Below are 22,017 nucleotides of genomic sequence, written 5' to 3' on the forward strand. Positions count from 1 at the left end.
GTCCAACTTGCCACCTGACACCGAGATTGACAGGTCCAAGTAACTGATGGTGTGAGAGTTGTCGTGTGTGTATATTCTGCGGTGAATTGTATGCGTCGCCATGGGTGGCGGGAATTGAGATAATCAACAAATGCCAGAAATGCCGCAATACCAAAGATCCGAACGAGTATGCAATCATCAATATACCGACGATATAAGAGCGGTTTCAGGGGATACTCAGACAGGGCACGTGACTCGAATTTCGACATAAAGATAATAGCCAATGGGGGCGCGAGGTGGTTGCCCATAGCTAGACCCTGCTGTTGTCGATAGATGGCGCCGTCAAACTCAAAGAAATTTGACTCGAGGACAAACATGAGCATTTCGCGTATGTCTGATAATGACAGTGCAAACATATCAACTGATTCGTCATGCTCTTCCAATAACTCCATGGCCGCATCGATGCTTTCTTGAATAGGAATATTCGAGTACCATGACACAACATCCAGAGACGCTACAATACATTCCTCTGGGAGGTTTTCGAGGTTGCGCAACGCCGTCATACAATCTTCAGTACTCGATAAATGTGCAGGGACGAATGGAAGCAATTGCGTAAGAATGCGCTCAAGCAGAAGTGAAATACTGCTGGTCGGGCTACCGCATGTCGATACCACGGGGCGGAGTGGGAGGCCAGGCTTGTGGTCTTTGGGGAGTCCATAGAAGTTGGACATTCGCGAGTTGTGTGGCTTCAGTGCACGAGTGAGTGGTGGTGGGATTTTTTCGGTAGTAATGTCCTCTGCTATCCCAGCAGATGTCTTGTCCATTTCGTTCATGGTAATGTCGGACCTCTCGTAGTTGACCTCACTGCTGAGCATTTGTTCAATTTTGGACATGTAGTGTGTTTTGGCCATGACAACAAACCCCTTGCTCTTGTCTGACTTCTGAGCTTGGGCTGTGAAAGTAATCATTCCGTAACGAAATAGCGGTCGGGGCTAGGGATCGATGGTGGATTGTATAATCCTTCCTCGGACCCGGGTCGAACTCAACCTGGTTTGAAACGCCTCATGTAAACACAGCCTAAGTGTGTGCAGCTGTTCTGTTCTGGCTTTGTTTATACCGTCATGATTATGTTCTTTTTGTATGCTTGTTTGCAGTCCCTTCTGTTCTTGTGTTCTGTTGTGTGGTGATGGGTGTGTCACGAGCTACTTGCATGGTTTATTGATGGCTGAACACTTGTTGTTTCTGCATGAGGAAGGAAGAAGAAAGAAGCCGGGACATTCTACAGGAGAAGAAAATCTAAAAATGTGTTACTTTTGTGTTTGTTTCCAGTCCCTGCTGTTCTTGTGTTCTGTTTGTGTGGTGATGGGTGTCTCACCAGCTACCTGGCTTGCTGATGGCTGAACTCTTGTTGTTTCTGCATGAGGAAGGAGAAAGAAGCCGGGAAATTCTACCGGAGAAGAAAATCTAAAATTCTAAACTCTCGTTTCTGCATGAGGAAGGAGAAAAAGGAAGCCGGGAAATTGTACAGGGGGTGTGTCACCAGCTACTTGACTTGCTGATGGCTGAACTCTTGTTGTTTCTACCGGAGTAAGGTAAATTCTGACCGGAGAAGAAAATCAAAAAATCTGGCCATCCCGAACCCCGACCACCATCCCCTCCTGGAATGATTACTTTTATAGCCTATCCCAGCTGTGGACTTCACACCTGAAATGATTGGTCAATCGCCCCACGGCCAATCAGAGTTCAGCAAGTGTTATACTTCTTGGCTTGCTGATGGCTGAACTCTTGTTGTTTCTGCTCGAGAGAGTTCAGCCATCAGGAAGGGGAAACAAGTCGGAAAATTCTACTGGAGAAGAACATCTAAAATTTTGAATTTTAGATTTTCTTCTCCGGTAGAATTCACGCTGAAAAATGAACAAAGAAAACAGGTTTGGAATGGCGAATTGTCTTCACATGACTTTTCTTTGCTTGCTTGCTTTTTCTTGGCTTGCTGATGGCTGCACTCCTTCCTCCTGCAATGGCAACAAACAACACATGCACAGAGTCAAGATATGATCTGATCAGCCTTTTTTCGCTGCACGGGAAGGCGTGCAGCCAATCATCAGCCACCCAACTTGAAAAAGCAAGCCAGCAAAGAAAATTCATGCCAAAAACATAAGCCATCGACCACCGTGCCAAGAAGAAGCAAGCTGGCCAAGAAAATTATAAAATTGTTGGAAGTATGAAGCAGAACGGAAATACATGCAAACCAACATGGTAGAGAACCAGCAAGATGGCCTTTCTGAAGCGGAACAATGTATGAGTGGACATGTCGTAGCAGCAATGGAGCTGCCTGCATGAACTGTAATAGGGCTTGAAAGTGATGACGTCAAAAACGGCCAAGGAGTAGTAAGTTGACATCAGATTTCTGTTTTGGATCCACTAAGGTGCATGTGACTTTGCTATTGCCTCAGTATGTGGGTGCATAGCATAGTATGCAGGTGTGACTTGTACTTCGCCACCAGTTGTCACCCCGCCCCCAGTAGCCAAATCAGTCAGTTTCACTGGCAACATCACCTTGCTGTGAGTAAGACCGCTTGAAATGTGCTTAACTGGATCCAAGTGGATCCAGTTATTGAATTTTTGAAATTGTTGCTATGCTGTGACGTTGCACTTTCAAGCCCTATAGCAGCAGTTATTCCTGTCCCTTGCCGGGCATTGGTTGTGAGAGTTATCACCTCACCCTCGCCGTTAGGCGCTGCATCTGCCGCCCTGGTATCACAGGCATGGCGGTGACCTGGCCCAAGCGAAACATCCTAAGCTCAGGGGCGTGTTTCTCAACACAATTGTAAAGCCGGTTGTAACACAGACGTGCGAACTTTACGTTTCTTTATTCTTGTCATGACGAATTAATGTACATGTCCCATTTTTCAAGCTAAGCAAGGCACCATACAGTGAGGTTGTAACACATCTGTAACACAACAATCTGACGGGATAATTGAGGCACTTGAAGGCAATAAATCAAAGCAAAATGATCGCTCGCTGTCACTGGCTCTCGCCTCAGAAAAAATTCATTTCGTCAGCTTCGTTTGTGAAACATATTTTGATTGAGCAATCCACAGCAATGAGTCCTTCAGACAACATTTTTTTAGCTGCTATGCTAAACTTTGACTGCTCTGAAAGATGCCTTCCTGTCTTCACCTTCTATATTCCCATGGAGTTTTCACATTTAATGGGGGTGGGGTGGGGGGGGGGGGGGGGTAATTTTGAGCAATGAACCACAATGAACACCATAACAATACAATGTACTATCAAACTGAACAGCAATGCCGGCATTTACTTGGTGTAACTCAGTTGCGGGTTTGCATATCCCCTCACCTCCCAGGGTATTGCTATTTTTACAATGCATGTGCTTCCACTGGGACAATGGTCACATGTTAACTGTAATCTATGTGAATGATTGCAGCCACTTCAGAATAGTGAGATTGCGTAGAGGAATGCGAAAGAAGATGGCTGCTCCTAAAGTTGGAACTGATGCTGCCTGAAAACTGACTGGCTGACATTAGGAACAGCAACATTCCTCTACAATGAGGGGCCATTTACATGACAGTTGTACATGGGCTGAGTTCAGGTGGATGACTGCGCGCCCTCAGCCCATTTTATTTTTCAAATTCCACATGAACATAGTGGAAATGTTCGCGAATGATGAAATTTGGATCAAGAAGTGGCTGCTCATGCTTCTACTGCTTTTCAGGTTGTCATTATTTTTTGAAAAGGCGAAGCCTTCACTGAACGAAGAGTCTGAAGAAAATTGCCAAGACAATTGCAAAGGGGCGGAGTGTCTAAGGCGAAATCTTCTCAGGTTCTAGAGGCAAAGTCGAAAAATACGGGGAGAAAACTCGCTTAAACGCCCAGGGCTTATTTTCTTGACCATTTACACGAGATAGTCCTGAGGGTTCAATGGCTCGATAGTCTGGGGTAGGGCTAGTTCAGCTCAGGGTGAGCTGAATAAGCCCGCCATACCATGTAACATTACATTGTACTACATGTGAACGAGAGCTCTAAAAATGACTGGGTGACAGTTCAAGGCGGGCTTATGGTAATCTTATGGTTGAATAAGTCCGCGGTTATTTTTCATGTAAACGGTGCCTTACGGGCCTTAGAACTTCTTCAAGACGATATCAGAAAGGTCCTTGCCAGCTCACACAATATCCAGTCAATATCCAGATGCTGTCACCACTGGAAACGCAGCGACATTGGTTACACGCCTTTTGTTTGTCACCACTTGGTTGTTTGCTGCACATTTTCAAGAAGCCGCGAAGTCATCACTCCGATGGCCTTTAGAGCAACCTGTTTAGGTTTTGAACGATTTATAGTGAAGATTGTACATTGGTCCGAAACTAGGATAGAGAACACATCCGATAGTGATACAACAGCATGGTTGTATTGTGAAAAGAACAGGTCAGTTTTGTGCCGAGACGAGGAGTTCCATTAGAACGAACGGCACAGGTCACTAGTTGATTTCATCACTATTTCTCCGCCAATAATGAAACGTTGGCGAAGCTCTATACCAGTTATCACCGTGGTTGCACTGATTCGGGACTGGAAGTATGAAATGCGCGAAAAGACCTCTTGGAAAATAGTGAGGTTTTGCATTCCGAAATTCGGCAAAAAAGATTCGGCACGCGGGAGCGAGGTCGAAAATGCACACGAAGATTCGGCATGTTTGTTCGGAAAAAGCTCACTTTGCCGAAAATATTTTTCGGATGAATTTTCTTGTACAAGAGCGCTAGCGCGTGATTTATTCAAAGATGTTTCTTATCTCGGCATCGCTTTGCAGGCGTCTCTGGCGACATCAGCATCGTCAGCTACCTCTGATTGCTCCTCTCCACTGCCTGTCTACTCTCTTTCGCCTGGAATGTCCTCACCGTCATCTGTGTGGCTGAAAAGACTATGGCGATACGCATAAAATTTGACTTGGCCATGGAGTTGATTTTTCTGAGGCGACTGAGGAGGCAGGTTTGGCCCTCGACTCTTTGGGCGATCAAAGTTCGTTGGAATCAGCAAGAAGAGGAGCACGGGACAGGACGTTGCTGATGCTGGGGCTCACGAAATGAAAACACATCTTTTTCGACTTGCAAAACAAACGTTGGTGCAAAAATTCGACATTTTGATGTTCGACAAATGACCGAAGAACGCTGAACCGAAATTCGGAATGCAAAACCTCGCTAATATACTGTTTCTTGCTTCGTCTATTGTACATACATGTACTGCATGGCACAGTCAGTGTGTGATGAGAATTATCTTTCTCCAAGCACGCAACTCACAATACGAAATATTCTGCATACAGCATGCAGTAGCAGTGTTTCACCTTGTACCTCCCGGCCCTAGTTTTATGACATGCGCAAACAAGACTGAGCATGAGAGTGAGAGTACCGAACCTGGATAAGAAGCGGGTCCTCGCAAAGGAAATGTCCACGGCAACGTCAACACACAGGATTCGGCACTCCTCTTGAAAGGAGCTGGTTCACAAAGGTTTATTGGCTCCACTCGGGTCCAGTCGCTATGGTCGACATGAGACCCTCTTTCCTCTCCAGCGGCCTTATATCAGTAAAAAGAACCGTCCACGGAAAGCACAACATTCAACGGTTGCGCGTCGTCGTAAATGACCTCCTGCAGCTTTTTAGTGGAAGCTATCCTCTGCTTGGACAAGTGAAGTACTGAGTCTGTAGTGTAGGAGAGAAAGAGTGATAGAGTTCAGTTGTGGCCACTGTGCTAGTGACCATGGTGAAGGAAGTGACAACATGGTCTCTCCGCGCCGCGCATCGGTAGATCATCGACTCTGCCGGACGACACTCGACACGACGACAGCCTATGTATAATATGTAGTGTAGTGTCTCACCCGACAGGACTGCATTGTTAACCGGTTGTAGGCTAAAGGCAAGTCACACCACAAGTCCGACTGGACCAGAGTCCATTATGGGAGTCAACACGCACATACACGTCGATGGGCTCTTGCCAGAGCCGTGCGGAAGCAGGTCACACGTAACAAACTTACTTTACTTAGTCTTTAATTAGTCTTTACCATCAGGCATGGTCTATGCACGTACATGTTGTAGTACACTCTATCGATCTACAAGCTCATTCATTGTTTTTAAAAGCCACCTCCACTCAATGATTATGACTTTAGATTCCATCATTCGATCTTTATAATAATTATTACCATGTTCCGCTGTTCCAAACTTGGACTTCACGGAGAATTCCGCTGTAAAAGGTAGCTTTCTGTTTGTACCATTTTAGTAGATTTACTGGGTTGGATCAACACCATGAGATCATGGCAAGAATATTACTAATAAGTCTTATTAGTACTAGGGATAGGGTCCTCGTTGATCGTTGGTCAGCGGTCAAATATATGTCACCCGAAGAACTGTACAAAATCCGGAGCTGTACGAAGTACACAAGTATGCGGCAAGCCCCATGCACCACCACAATCCACCATAGTCATAGTCATAGTGGGTCATGGCAAAGCTAGCAGCAACTTACTACCAACATTGATGATTTGAAAGAAGATCACAGGTAGATGATAAGCAACACAGCATTGCACCTTAGGCGAGGCAAGGTGTAGAAAACATGCAGCTGGCGTCATAAGCATTGTGCAAGACAGTTAGAGCAGCAGCGCGGCACATTGCACTTGCAATGTTGAGCTGAGAGTATACACGCATGTTCTGTGGTAAATCTGCGGACTGTGCAAACTCACAGGGAACATAGCAACACATCGCTGGCACTGAGGGCTACACGTCGAAACATGTGCCGTAAAAGTATCACCGTGTATAGTGTAAAGTAAGTACAGTTCTCCAAATTCAGTGCTTGAATAGAATGATAGTGCAAAAACCAATGCAGGGCCAGGGCAAAAGCACGATGTTAACATCAGTGAATGTCATGTGGAGTATTTGATTGAGATGGATGTAGACCACCAATTCATGGGCATGGAACAATTCCCTGTTAGGGCCAGCAAGACAGGAAAACAAGAGAAAAATTCAGAATTCAGAAATGCTCGAAAGCAAGGAACATTACATACGATAGAAGTAAAAACTAATTACTTTCTCGACTGGGGAGACTTTCGTGAGAAGCCCAAATTCGACCTTTGTTATGAAGATTTCATCTGATAAGGGGATATCTTGATAAACGGGATCAACAGACAAAGAGTGTGAAGTGAGGGCCCGGTTCAGACTTTTAAAAGCAAGGAGCAAACGTTTGTAAGCTCTTCTAACCTAATGAAATTTAATTTTCAAGCTTGTGCTAACACCATCTACTGTGCTCCCTGTAACCAAGGGATTCCAAAGATACACAACTCAACTTGAACTGGTTTCGGTATGCGGACATCTAGCTCGCCATCAGATCAGTTCAATATTTAGCTCATGATCCAGATTTAACCTGCTCGGCCAAGCTCTAATCCAAACCCACTATTTCCCCCGTAGGTGCATACTGTACAGTCGTGTATCGTGACTGCTCACTAGCTCAGCGGTATTCAGTGGTAAAGTTGCCATACAAAATCGACATGAACTACAACTACACGCCGGCAACTACACTGACTACACTGTCTACACTGCGTACAATTACTCCTACTGATACCACATCCACTGTATTCTTCGCACTCCTGGACTCTGGTCCCTCCTCTCGTGTTCATTTTCCACGTCTATCCTCATTAGGCCAAACTAAAGAAGGTGTGTGGTTCGACTAACATGGACATTTTTTTTACGGGCGGGCGGGCGGATTTTTTTTTTAATATATTTTTTAGAACATGTAAATACACTGTACTGCCTTTAGACACCCAGTACATCGGCATTATTACGCAGTGTTATGCCATACATGTTGTATAAAGGGATCACTGGCTAATACTTTGAAACATTGTGTAGCTCTGGAACGAGAAGAGAATAACTTCAAGCGGTGACTCTGACTGTCCAAATCATCAAGCAAATGAAGAACGATGCGAGTTGAAAGTAAGTTTGGGAACTACTTCGAAGTACAAATTGTACAATGTACCGGTACATGTATTGCTAGTTTGGTGTCGGCGTGCACGAATACATGGGCTTTTTCCATCGACGCTTCCTGTGCGGCTTGCACACATGGAGCAGCAACCGGTACAGGTGAAACATCGTTCCCAATACACGAGGAAAGTGCAATCTCGTCTGTCCTTCATCCCAAAACAGAAGGCCGTCCTTAATCTGGAACGAGGCAATCACTCTCAACCGGACGGTCACTTCAAAATAAGTCTCGCCAGTCTGCCGGTGGTCGTATCGAGTAGACTCTACGCTCGTACTACCAGCACAAGGCAGCAGTCGTAGATTCTACCACTCACTGCACTGCATTGCAGTACAACTACAAGTCAAGTCCAAAAGGAGCCGCCTGCGTCCGCAGACTCACGCTGCACAGCACGTAGACGTGGACGTGTTCTACGTCAGTCACACGACAGCCCACCGAAAAAAAGTTACGGTCGGGCTGAAAAATGTACGGTAGGTCGGGTGAGTCGAACCACAGACCTTCTTCAGTGTGGCCTTACTATGATTTACAAGAATTTCCTTCTTTCGGTGCATTACTGGTAAGTCAAGGCCAAGATCAAAATTTACGGTCAGCTGAGTTCAAGTGCAATGCAGTCTCACGAGCATAGTTACTTTGTAGCAACCACCTTACAATCTCCACTGCATGTATATTTTTCAATGGAAACTTTTTCTGTACTGGGATTGTTGGTTACTATATGTGCTTTGCAACTCAACAAGGCGTGTTATGGCTTGCCATCATCAGTACCATGCTGTGCCATAGAGTACTGTAGTGTGCCGCATAGAGTTCTGCAGTGCGGTGCTGTGGAGCGCTGTGGTGTGCTGTGGAGCGCTGTGGTGTGCTGTGGCATACATCTACTGCGGTCTACTACAGTGAAAGGAGTAGTGTTTCATGCATGACTGTACTACAGTGTGAAATGGTGCACTATGGTGTATAGCGGTGCACCATGGCACAGCATGTACTTACAAAGAGTTGGTAGTGCAGATCCAGCAGAGTACCGCTATCCAGTGTGAACTGTCCCTTGATGCACATCTCCTCAGCCATCCTCAAGTTGTCGAACGTTAGATTGAACTGACCTATGCTGACGTCCCGGTCAGATATCTGCATGCCACACAGATCAATGCCGGGATCATGGAGTGCACACAGATCAATGCCTGGATCATGGAGTGCACACAGATCAATGCCGGGTTCATGGAGTGCACACAGATCAATGCCGGGATCATGGAGTGCACACAGATCAATGCCGGGATCATGGAGTGCACACAGATCAATGCCGGGATCATGGAGTGCACACAGATCAATGCCGGGATCATGGAGTGCACACAGATCAATGCCGGGATCATGGAGTGCACACAGATCAATGCCGGGATCATGGAGTGCACACAGATCAATGCCGGGATAATGGAGTACACACAGATCAATGCCGGGATCATGGAGTGCACACAGACACATACATGCACATGCATGCAAGCACACACCACACACACACGCACGCACACAAAAACACACACACACACACGCACACACACACACACGCGCGCACACACAGATGTAAAAACAAGCATTATTATGCGATAACAATGAGGCACCCTGACCCAACTTCCGCATGGCTTACACTACTATGCCGAGCTTCTTACCTCAATTGTGATAGTTCCATCCACTCTTGAAATGAGAAACCGGCACTGACGGTTGTCTTCTGCAGGTGAATGATTCAGCACTGTGCCACTCTCCGCATCAGTAACGATGTCTAGAGATTTCTAAAGAGGGTGGATTGATAGAAATATGCAAACAGAGATATATACTGGACATGAGGTGTGTTTGAAAATCCACTGTAAGAGACCATTGGTAACCTGCAGTCTTGCAAGAGAAGGAGAAGGAGACACATCGGGCACATTAGGCTTCACACTTCACGCATTGACCCTCCGCTGCGTTTTTACATGCAACATGGCATTGCATGTCTGCACAATGGTGGGCAAGAATAGCTCATCGCAACCTCGTGTTATAATTATGCATTATGCAATCATCATGGGAAGCATATTATTGTGTTTCTCTGTGCACCTACTGTTGTATTATCTGTGCCATGCCTGTCATGATTGTCTGAAGCTATTGACTGTGTTCTTGTTGACTTCACTCCTCAGTACTATTGACTGGCCTTTCCTACAATGCCTATTGAGGTCTAGAGACATACTCTCTAGCCTTCCCCCAGTGCGCTTATTGATACACGATCCAGCTGTCCAGCGGCTCTTCACCCACCGCTCTCTATCTCGCTATACTCTTCTTCACATTCTCTAAGTTCGTGTCTTCTTTACAATAAAATTAGTTCACTGAGTGACCAACGAGTTCGAGACCACGACACCTACCTTCTGCGGTTCATGATCTAGCAATGACACTGTTGCTGTGTAGCCGTTGCTGTCCTGACAGAACACGGCACACAACATGCACTGGATTCGCTAGCCTGAAAACAATGCCCACGCCATTCCTAACAGTGCTGCATTGCAGTCTCATAACGAACAAAGCAATGTGTGCGCTCATATCACCAACTTTGCAGCCAAAGTGTGCTCCAGGACGTTTGATTCTGGTGACTAAATGGAACGGTAAACCACATAGAAGACATCTTCACTTCGAAGAAGTAATGAGCATGCGATTACTAGCTATTAGGTTATATCATGTCTAACAATGGGCAGGAGACATGCAACCCTAATGCAAGTGGCTCGGATATGGTAGAAAATATGATGGGGATATTGGAAAATAGCTCAATTTTTGAATGCGGGACAATCTACATGCACGATGACTATCTTCAGGAAACATGTTTACAGTGCATGGCAGTTGTCATCCACTGCAGCCGTCATAGTGACCAAAAGCAAGGTATGGTTGGTCCATAGTTGGTAAATACAAAGAACCACCTTCCAGATCATGTACTTACTGCATTCGGAAGGTCATACACGGCTCCAATTTTCACGATAAGCAAATGGGAGGGAAGTGTTTCACCAGATATCTAATGAGAGAAACACAGGCAGACAGACAGACATACAGTTAGACAGGCAGACAGACAGACATACGGTCAGACAGACAGACGGACAGACGGTCAGGCAGGCAGGCAGGCAGACAGACAGACAGACAGACAGAAAGACAGACAAACAGACAGACAGAAAAGAGAGACAGAGAAAGAGGAAAGGAGACAGACAGACAGAGACAGAAAGGCAGGCAGGCAGACAGACAGACAGACAGACAGACACGACAGACAGAAAAGAGAGACAGAGAAAGAGGAAAGGAGACAGACACACAGACATACAGACAGACAGACAGACAGACAGACATACAGACAGACAGACAGACAGACAGACAGACAGACAGACAGAGACAGGGATGGACAGAGACAGAAAGAGAGACCGACACAGACACAGAGGCAGAAACAGAGACAGAGACAGATAGAGAAAGAAAGAGAGACAGCCAAGACCCAAGACAATGCCTGGCTATGGGTTAATTTTAGGGCTCAAACGGTTAGTCCGATTAACCGGTTGCAGACCGGTTACGAAGAATTAACGGTTAACCGATAAAGATAACGGTTACGCAGTAACTTTTCAGTCAATTTTTCAAGTATCAGGTCGTTGCAAAGTATGCACTTTCGCAGGCTGTCGCACGCGTACGCAATTTCTGGGCTGTCAACTCGGTCATATCTGGTCTCTTGGTGTGAGAGTATGTATGAATGAGCATGCAAGAGAATGTACATGTGTGCGTTGTACTGAATAGGGTACATTTTTTGAATAAGTATAGTCAAATATACGGTTAAAAAAGAGTCTGCAGGATTGCCGTGGCTTATAGGTTATAACCGTTAAACCGACCGTTAGCTTAGCAGTTAACCGTTGGGGGTAAAACCGTGACCGTTTGAGCCCTAGTTAATTTGTAAGCAACCTGTGAGCAACCTGACAACTTCGACTTTGAGTTATGTGTCTGACCAGGGCAAATGGAGGATTTCTTCCCTTTCTTTCAACATGAGCAGAGATGTGATGTTACATGGCACAATACAGCCTACGGTAGCAACCAGGTGAACCACATGGTGACAATATTCTTACGTCTTTCCTTGGGCTGACTATTGGCTTCCATTGTGACAGCAGCATGGGTTGGAAGCAGAGCGTAATGTTGCTCTCCTTCTTCGTGTCCGACAGCTTGAGAGAAATGGTGGTGTCTTTTGCGACGGATGAAAGATTGACAGATGTGCTGGCAGGAGGAAGTTCAAACAGAGAGCAACACGTTCATCTAAGTACTATCCTTCTGTTACTCTTTGTTTGTTTGAACAACTGGTCATCTTTGAGATTATCCCGGTAAAGGGAAATTTCAGATATACATGTGCATGTGCTGAGCTTGTTGTGGTGTACACTACAAAGTGCCGGTCGTACTCACTGTACACGTGTTATCATTTCCTGCTGCTGTCCAAGATGAAATAACCACGCAAATTCATGCCGAAAAAAAAGTGAGTTACTGCATACCCTGACATGGAAAAAGGTATGGTGTTAAACAACAACTCCTCCGCACTAAGGGATCTGGTTAGACTATGGAGCTAAACAACACCTCCGCACTAAGGGATCTGGTTAGACTATGGAGCTAAACAACACCTCCGCACTAAGGGATCTGGTTAGACTATGGAGCTAAACAACACCTCCGCACTGAGGGATCTGGTTCGACTATGGTGCTAAACAACACCTCCGCACTAAGGGATCTGGTTAGACTATGGAGCTAAACAACAACTCCGCACTGAGGGATCTGGTTAGACTATGGAGCTAAACAACAACTCCGCACTGAGGGATCTGGTTAGACTATGGTGCTAAACAACAACTCTGCACTGAGGGATCTGGTTAGACTATGGAGCTAAACAACACCTCCGCACTGAGGGATCTGGTTAGACTATGGAGCTAAACAACACCTCCGCACTGAGGGATCTGGTTAGACTATGGAGCTAAACAACAACTCCGCACTGAGGGATCTGGTTAGACTATGGAGCTAAACAACACCTCCGCACTGAGGGATCTGGTTAGACTATGGAGCTAAACAACAACTCCGCACTGAGGGATCTGGTTAGACTATGGAGCTAAACAACACCTCCGCACTGAGGGATCTGGTTGGACTATGGAGCTAAACAACAACTCCGCACTGAGGGATCTGGTTAGACTATGGAGCTAAACAACAACTCCGCACTGAGGGATCTGGTTGGACTCATGATGGTGCTAAACAACAACTCCTCCGCACTGAGGGATCTGGTTAGACTATGGTGCTAAACAACAACTCCGCACTAGGGGATCTGGTTAGACTATGGAGCTAAACAACACCTCCGCACTGAGGGATCTGGTTAGACTATGGTGCTAAACAACAACTCCGCACTGAGGGATCTGGTTAGACTATGGTGCTAAACAACACCTCCGCACTGAGGGACCTGGTTAGACTGCTTTCCGCACTGAGGGATCTGGTTAGACTGCTTTCCGCACTGAGGGATCTGGTTAGACTGCTTGGGCGATGACTTACTGTCCAAGTGTGTCATCACTGAGAAGGTTGTCCTCATCAAACACGCTGATGGTAAGAATCTGATCAAACGTCTCTTCCAGCAACATCTGCTCATCAAATAATGAGAACATGTTCTAGTAAGTGTATGCATGACAAACATTGACCCCTTCCGTTTCTCTACCCTTTCCTCTCTCCCTCCCAAACCCAACACTTTATTATTTCACTGGCAGCACACATCTCACTTAATACAGATGTGGCCTCATGATGAGTAACCTGACAGTTAGAAGGGTCTCTCCCCCCCCCCCCCCCACTCCCCTCCCCCCACTCCCCTCCCCCCACTCCCCCCCCCCCACCCCTCACTCCCGGGACCTCGGTATGGTTATCGTGAGGAATACTGGGAAGGGTACAGCATAGCATGCAGGAACCAATGGTAAAATGTGAATATGGTCAACGCAGACAGTGGCAGAATTGGGGCTATCCTCGGAGACTTAGATTGACATGTACACATACAGCCCTATACCTAGCAGCCCTAGCTTTCAGCCACTACTTGACCGAATGCCCTAGCTTTCAGCAACTACTTGACCGAATGCCCAAGCCTGAAATTCACTAGCTAACAGACTAGTGACAGTAGAACAGTGTGCGAGTTCCGCTATCTAACCGCACACATACAGTATGCATCATTTGCTGGATTTGATTTGGTGGAACACTGATCGGCCACATTTATACACCACGATCATGCTCTCACTCACATCAACTCGTTCATTGAAGATAACCGTGGTCGTCTCTACATCATCCTTCACCGAAGTCCGGTACTCACTGCCACCCACTGAGCAAAACACAGGAAAGTTAGCAGCAGTTAACTTTAGTAAACGCGGTACCTGTACAACCAGGAGTACTGTGGCAGTTCTATAGGTAGCAGATGTATGCAAGAGAAACAGCATTCTGATTATCGAATTATATTCTTCGGTTCGAGGGAATGAAAAGAGAATTTTTTTATTCTGACTTTGATGCTGTCAGCCGGTTTAAAAATACTTTGCTGGGCTGTAGCACCCGGTACCGGTCCAGTTGGTCTGCAAGTTATTCCGAAAAAGTTGACCCATCAAAATGTGCAAAACAGGGGTTTCGTCGATCACTCTAAGCTCCGCTGATGAGACCTCACAAGGTTGAAACAGCTAGCTATTGGGAGATAGTGGGGTTTTAACAGATTCGCTACAATTGTTCTTCAATGCAATGAGCGCCTGACCAATTGCCACTGTATAGCATACTCCCAAAAACTGCCACTATGGTACTAGTATTATAACGTACCACAGTGAGACTCTAGCCCTTCCCTCCATCCCTCCCTCCCTCCCCCCCCATTATTATGTCATATTATGACCACCATCTTCACAAGAGAGCAATAATATAACACCAAAGTATCTAGTGTTGCTTTTGAGGTATTGTGGCCCCAATGTATCCATATCAGGAAACAACTTATTTTATGCACCAACCTTTGAGTTGGACGTAGACATCCGATCCCCCGCCGAACAAATCTTTGTCCTCCACATTCGTGATGTCGACAATGGTAACAAACATTACACTCTGCAAAGGATATCAGACGCAAAACACATCTACAATCGGATCACAGCGTAGAGGAAAAATTATAACTTTAAGCATTGAGAAAGTTTCTGCTATTGAAAAACACATGCTGAGCTGAGGACAGTACATGACATTGTGCTCTTGTCATTACTATTTCCTTGCCATCAGTTTCCGCATGTATTCCTGCCATTCTTCTAATCATCAGTTGCTGCATGTATTCTTGCCATTCTTCTAATCATCAGTTGCTGCATGTGTGGCTTCTGCCATTCTTCTAATCATCAGTTCCTGCATGTGTGGCTTCTGCCATTCTTCTAATCATCAGTTGCTGCATGTGTGGCTTCTGCCATTCTTCTAATCATCAGTTGCTGCATGTGTGGCTTCTGCCATTCTTCTAATCATCAGTTGCTGCATGTGTGGCTTCTGCCATTCTTCTAATCATCAGTTGCTGCATGTGTGGCTTCTGCCATTCTTCTAATCATCAGTTGCTGCATGTGTGGCTTCTGCCATTCTTCTAATCATCAGTTGCTGCATGTGTGGCTTCTGCCATTCTTCTAATCATCAGTTGCTGCATGTGTGGCTTCTGTCATTTGCCCAAGTAGTAATCAGTATGATGATCAAAGTTCAGAAGTGTGACTACATGTAGGATTATAAAATCATACCAGCATGCCGCTAAATGAGGCCTGGATTGGTGCCGCAACACCCCGTTGACTGGACTCTACAAGAACAACGCCATGAGTCTAAAGCGGGGTGCAATTCTCTGTTACTACCAGGGAGTAGTACAATACGGGTATTGTACTACTCCCTGGTTACTACAGGATATTTACCTACCGTATTCCTCGATTATAAGTTGCAGCCACATTTTCAGATTTAAGCCATAATCATTTTGATATATTATTCACTTCAGTAGTAAACGTTATGCTCGGTTGTAAGTCGCACCCCCTTTTTACCCTTCAATTTAGTGTAAAAAGATTCAACTTATATATCCAGGGAAATACGGTATTCACTGGAAATATGGTACTCGCTACTTGTCTCAGTATAGCGGGGTCGCCCTACCTGTGGGAATGGATGCTTGACCAGGTTCGCATCCACTGCACCAGTCTTGTCCAGGAGAATCACCTGCCGATTTGGCAGAATGGCAATTTCCTGGATGCAGGTCCTGACTGCGCTGTCGACTGCATTTCTGTTATTGTGTGTGTGTGTGTGTGCGCACGCACGTGTGTGCGTGCGTGCGTGCATGCATGCGCGTGTGTGTGTGTATTCATGCCGGGTGCGTGTGTGTGTATGGGGGGGGGGGGGGGGTAGGAGGGAAAGAGGGCAGCAGAGATTAGTGAAATATTTACTATATTATCTGTTTAAATAGCCGACGAGGAGACAACAGTCGTAAAATAGCAATGAAAAATATCAATTGTGCACTCATAACCATGTATAAACAATTAAAATGAAACAATTCCAGAACGTTTTCGTGTGACTATCATCAGTGGAACATCGTCACATAATAAGAATCACTAAAACAACCAGTTATATAGCTAGAATATGAACAGAACCGTGAGAATGCAGCACAGCTAGCGGTTATGCATAACGCGTGTAGTGTGAACCTTTGCAGTGTATCTGAGAATGGTAGCAGTAGATGAATGTGGCAGCTGTGAGTGTGTGTGGACAAAACTGGTGAGTGCGTATTATTTAAAAAGTGTGAGTGCTACAACATTTTCTTTTTGCTTGCATAGAACAGGGTCACGTGTGCGAATATATACAGCTTCCAACACCTGCAACTGCTTAAAGAAACGTGCGCAACAAATAACACTTAACCAGGAATCGTCAAACAACTTACGACAATCCGGACTGGACACCAAATGCTTGTAAATGGCAGACTTGCTCTTGTCGATGTCGAACTCCTCCTCGTCAGTATCACTCTCATCCTCCACTTCCTGTTCCTGCTCACCCTTGCTTTCCTCCTGACCATCCTGTTCATCCCCATCATCATCCTCCATCTCCATCTCCTCATACCATCGCTTCTTTCTCCTTGACGCGTTCACTGCTGCGCCCGTACTTTCCCCTGCCGCTACTGGTTCCGCCTACTCGATTTTTCTCAGTCGTGTCTCCGCTAGTCTCTGGTTTCTCCTCAGATTCGTTTTTCCTCCATTTTCGTTTCGTTCTCCTGGTGATCTTTCCGTTACCGCCGTCGGGTTTGTTAACGAACGATCGTCCGGCGGTCTCCCATGCCGTGGTGTTGTCGTCAAGAGTGACACCAGATTCATGTGTTGCGCTCCTGTTGATTCCGGTGTTGTATCCGTTCCTGGTTGTGTTGTAATACTGACAGGCGTAGTAGTAGCCAACGGGTGTTTTCGTGGCCTCCCACGCTTTGGCCTGCTTGCGAGAAGGCGGAACCAGTAGCGGCAGGGGGAAGTACGGGCGCAGCAGTGAATGCGTCAAGGAGAAAGAAGCGATGGCATGAGGAGATGGAGGATGATGATGGGGATGAACAGGATGGTCAGGAGGAAAGCAAGGGTGAGCAGGAACAGGAAGTGGAGGATGAGAGTGATACTGACGAGGAGGAGTTCGACATCGACAAGAGCAAGTCTGCCATTTACAAGCATTTGGTGTCCAGTCCGGATTGTCGTAAGTTGTTTGACGATTCCTGGTTTAGTGTTATTTGTTGCGCACGTTTCTTTAAGCAGTTGCAGGTGTTGGAAGCTGTATATATTCGCACACGTGACCCTGTTCTATGCAAGCAAAAAGAAAATGTTGTTGCACTCACACTTTTTAAATAATACGCACTCACCAGTTTTGTCCACATGCACTCACAGCTGCCACATTCATCTACTGCTACCATTCTCAGATACACTGCAAAGGTTCACACTACACGCGTTATGCATAACCGCTAGCTGTGCTGCATTCTCACGGTTCTGTTCATATTCTAGCTATATAACTGGTTGTTTTAGTGATTCTTATTATGTGACGATGTTCCACTGATGATAGTCATACGAAAACGTTCTGGAATTGTTTCATTTTAATTGTTTATACATGGTTATGAGTGCACAATTGATATTTTTCATTGCTATATATTATCTGTAATGAAGTTATTTCGCACCTGAAAGAAGTGACAATGTTGTGAACAAGGCATCAAGTCCTAAAAAAGTACCCTGTGTCATTAAAGAATGGATGAGCAACCATAATGTGCCATCTCTAGGAGAGCTAACTGGGTCATGGTCATGCAGTCAAACACAATGCACTCAGACTCTAACTGAGCTGCTTATCTGTGTTGAGTATACTGTAGGCCTTGCTTTCCTGTCCTGGAAGGCCCGGTCCACTTTCGACTTAAATCCAGGCTGATGTGACAATTCTTACTACATCCCCCCCCACCCCACACACACACTATTATAATAATATGAAAGTGCCGGTAGCTACCTACACACAAGCCCTAGCAAAAGATACTGCTAATGATGTGAAGTACCGGATTATCCAAAAGTCGCCGACTTGCAGGATTCCAGTCAGGTTGAAGTCAAACGTCTGGTAGAGGAAGTACAGAATTGATGTGTACACTGACATCTGAATACTTTCACATAAACACCTGATAGGACTCAATAGGGTGCAACACTGAATGGCATGGTGACTGCAGCAACTTAGCAACTCTAATCCTCATTAACTGAACACTTACCGGCTCATGAACAAAGAAGAATGAAATTGCCCCAATGATGGGTAGCTGATGCATGAGTGGCCCGATAATGACTCTGAGGCGACCTGCAAACTATACATAGAACAAGACATAGGGATGCATATGTCAGGGGTGCAAATCTTGGAAGTGAAGGGGATCACACATTAAATTTGATACTAGCACTTTTTTCAAATTGTGAATGACTGTTCACTCAGCTTCATTGCAAAACGATGGTCAACATTTCAATCATTGTGACAATCTTCAGGATGAAGTTGGCCAGGAGGCATGGCAGACTTTTTACAAGTCAACATTCCGGTAATTGTGGTCTTCAGGATGAAGCGGGCCAGGAAGCATGCGAGACTTCATCAAGTATGTGGTGTAAACAACACTCCAGTGCCTAGATACGAATGAACTATGGGTCAACGTTTGATTGGCTGGTCGTATGGTAACATACACACAACATATGGGGCATCATAGGCGCAACAGGAGCATTCTTATATAAACACATTAGAGCTTGCGGTAATGTAGGTTAACACATTGCACAAGCCACCACTTCACACGCGCTCCAGCGGCTTCCAAAGAGCCCGCAGATCCCACGCTATTCATTGATGCATGTCAAGTAACACGTACATGCACGCTGTGGTGGCATGTAACATGCGTACGCCGGAACTCACCTGAACTCGCCAGCCAACCAGCCATATGCGGCTGCAGCACACATCGGAGCTTGAACCCGTAACGCATACACCATACTTCGCGCTGGCCACATTGCTACTTCATATTTGCTTTGCTTGGGTAGTGAGAAGAACACCGGTTTGTTCCTTTCTCACCCACCCACCTCTTCCCATCTATGAATAATATTGATATCCTTGATTCAACACAGGTATCATAATTCATGCAAGACGAAAATAAATAGGAGTGCTGGGCCAGCTATCTCCTCTCATCTGGCAATTATCACGGCCTTCGGCCATCACACTCATACTCCCACACTCCTGCCTCCTAACGGGCATTGCACTTCGTGCGTGGGCCGTCCACACTCCGTCCATTTCATGGGCGCCCATCTCATGGGCTGCACTTTGTGCGTGGACATACATACACACTATCATACAGGCTGTCCACACTCCGCCCAGTTCATGGGTGCCCATTTCATGGGCTGCACCTCGTGTGTGTGGGCCGTCCACACTCCGTCCATTTCATGGGCGCCCATCTCATGGGCTGCACTTTGTGCGTGGACATACATACACACTATCATACAGGCCGTCCACACTCCGCCCAGTTCATGGGTGCCCATTTCATGGGCTGCACCTCGTGCGTGGACTATCCTACATGATTATCACATGCCAGATTCGGTTGCCCAGCACTCCATGAATCCTCCATATGATGTGTGCTCTCCACTGGTCTGCAATAGCGAGTGCATGCGTGTTAATGTTTATAATATAATGTCATCCAAATTCAAGAATGTTTACCTTCACATTGTCAATACCAAGCGGTGCACCAGCGAGTGTTGCATCAATGTCTGGATTACCGTCGTAACTGGCAACCAAGAAAGACAAGGCAATCGCAAGTTAGCACTGTGAAGATATGTATACATACAAGTGTTAGTGTGCGACTAAAGTACAAGTGACTGAGTGACAACATGCATACCGGTAGTCATGTACGGACATGGCTACTTTCCCCATTAAAATCTAAACTCATTGAGCCCCTATCGCTATTTGTCTCGGTCATGTTTTCAAGCCAAGTGATCAGCCAGTGGAATCATACACATCACCCTCGAATTCAGCTTCGGTTCCATAGCAATTCAGTCAAGACCTGTTCAGTGGAACTTGCAGGTCAAACTGCACGACATGACAGGTGTAAAGCCCAAGACGATTGACCGTGACGACATCAATCATTGTCAATGTGCTAGTTCCTCCACCGGCATTCTTACAAAGGTGCTGCACTGGGCTACTTTGCTCCTGACTAATACAATGTCAGAGGTCTAGCTTTGCATGTGCTACAAAGTACCGGTCGAATCATGATAATTCAAAGTAGGGCATTTTAGTTTGGATGCACCGCTTAATTAGAACTTTCTTCCTGGACTGATTTCACAGCTAATACGATCCCAAATGACAGTGTGTGAGTCAAACTTCGAACTGTGCAAGTCGGCCTAATTAGAAGTTCCCATGATGAAATCTGGTAACATGGAAATTGTGTGGGATTCCTGCTGATAATTCAAAGTTCACCGTACACTATACTCATACAAGTTAGTGTGGTGGGCACAAGGGGGCTGTACTGGGCAAGTTCAGAGTGTGCGGAATCTGGGTCTATAGTACAGATCGCACCTCACTACAGCAATGCGAGCATTTTGACATGCATATTGCCGATGTTGTGGGTACATGTTTGAATGATTAGGGTGTCCAGATAAGTGAAGGTTTTCCTTGAAATTTGGGGTTCGAATTATCGGGATTCCACCGGTACAGCGCCAAGGGCCAGGCTTTGTACGAGCTACAAAGTGAACCCCACCGCACCACACATGTGCTTACGTAAAGTCAAAGTCGATAGCAATCCTGTCCAGTTTTCTTGGGTTCGGTTCAACAGTAACTCCATTCAATGAGAAGGGCTAGAAGAATGGAGAAACAAATGCCAGTTTAGTAGTAGAGCAGAGAAGCTGCAAGTGAAAAACAATGTGCTGCAGGTGTTCGTTCAGATAATATAAGGCCATGCCAAAGAATATACTTGATGATCGTCCCCGCCTGCCCCAAATTCAGGGGCCGCCCGAGAAATATTATTATTAGCAGAGGTTCAGTCTGTGCCGAAAATGTCCTGTCCCGGCCGGTGTACACGACAAATGCGAGTTGCGCGGACGTATACGTGTGTATATGTAGTATCCGCTGGCCGGGTCGACTACATGATGCAGGGTGCTAAGTGTAGCATAGCGTAGTGTAGGGTAGCATGACTACCACAGAGATCACCACTCTTACACACTCGTACACTATACTGATTACGCAATGATGCATATCAAATACTTCGAAGTAATAATAAAATCCGCCCACTCTCCCCATTTCTTCTGAAAAAAGGGACGATCATCAAGTATATTCTTTGGTTTGGCCTATCAAGTTAGTATTACAAAGTGTTATGGCTATGCTGGAATAACTCGAAGAAACATATCCTTCATGTCCCAATTTGGCAAGTTGTATTTGGCACAGAAAATGATTGGAAAAGAGTTCAAAACAAGGTACTAACCAAGGCTAAAGAGTTCAAAACAAGGTGTTAACCAAGGCTAAAGAGTTCAAAACAAGGTG

The 22,017-nt window shown here is 45.8% G+C and overlaps 1 protein-coding gene and 1 long non-coding RNA gene across 2 annotated transcripts in view; both read right to left on the reverse strand.

The window, feature by feature from the left end:
• Positions 1–1,891: 1,891 nt before the first annotated feature.
• Positions 1,892–5,718, reverse strand: LOC135807007 (uncharacterized). The gene is made up of 2 exons (XR_010551409.1): positions 5,400–5,718; positions 1,892–1,991 (listed from the first exon to the last, which is right to left on the reverse strand). It is a non-coding gene; the product is annotated as an uncharacterized LOC135807007 (long non-coding RNA).
• A 741-nt stretch (positions 5,719–6,459) lies between these two features.
• Positions 6,460–22,017, reverse strand: part of LOC135827497 (extended synaptotagmin-2-like) — an 18,844-nt gene continuing 3,286 nt past the window's right edge. Inside the window, exons 4-17 of the mRNA XM_065339991.1 lie at positions 21,259–21,335; positions 20,203–20,269; positions 18,743–18,832; positions 18,539–18,594; positions 16,141–16,267; positions 15,000–15,090; positions 14,262–14,338; positions 13,534–13,619; positions 12,090–12,234; positions 10,940–11,011; positions 10,377–10,430; positions 9,654–9,773; positions 8,983–9,117; positions 6,460–6,957 (exon numbers count right to left, since the gene is read on the reverse strand). Of these exons, the coding sequence (XP_065196063.1) occupies positions 6,937–6,957; positions 8,983–9,117; positions 9,654–9,773; positions 10,377–10,430; positions 10,940–11,011; positions 12,090–12,234; positions 13,534–13,619; positions 14,262–14,338; positions 15,000–15,090; positions 16,141–16,267; positions 18,539–18,594; positions 18,743–18,832; positions 20,203–20,269; positions 21,259–21,335 (1,218 nt within the window). The 3' untranslated portion in view covers positions 6,460–6,936. The remainder of the gene's footprint in view (positions 6,958–8,982; positions 9,118–9,653; positions 9,774–10,376; positions 10,431–10,939; positions 11,012–12,089; positions 12,235–13,533; positions 13,620–14,261; positions 14,339–14,999; positions 15,091–16,140; positions 16,268–18,538; positions 18,595–18,742; positions 18,833–20,202; positions 20,270–21,258; positions 21,336–22,017) is intronic.

The sequence above is a fragment of the Sycon ciliatum genome, chromosome 1, assembly GCF_964019385.1.
Source record: "Sycon ciliatum chromosome 1, ocSycCili1.1, whole genome shotgun sequence".
NCBI lineage: Eukaryota > Metazoa > Porifera > Calcarea > Leucosolenida > Sycettidae > Sycon > Sycon ciliatum.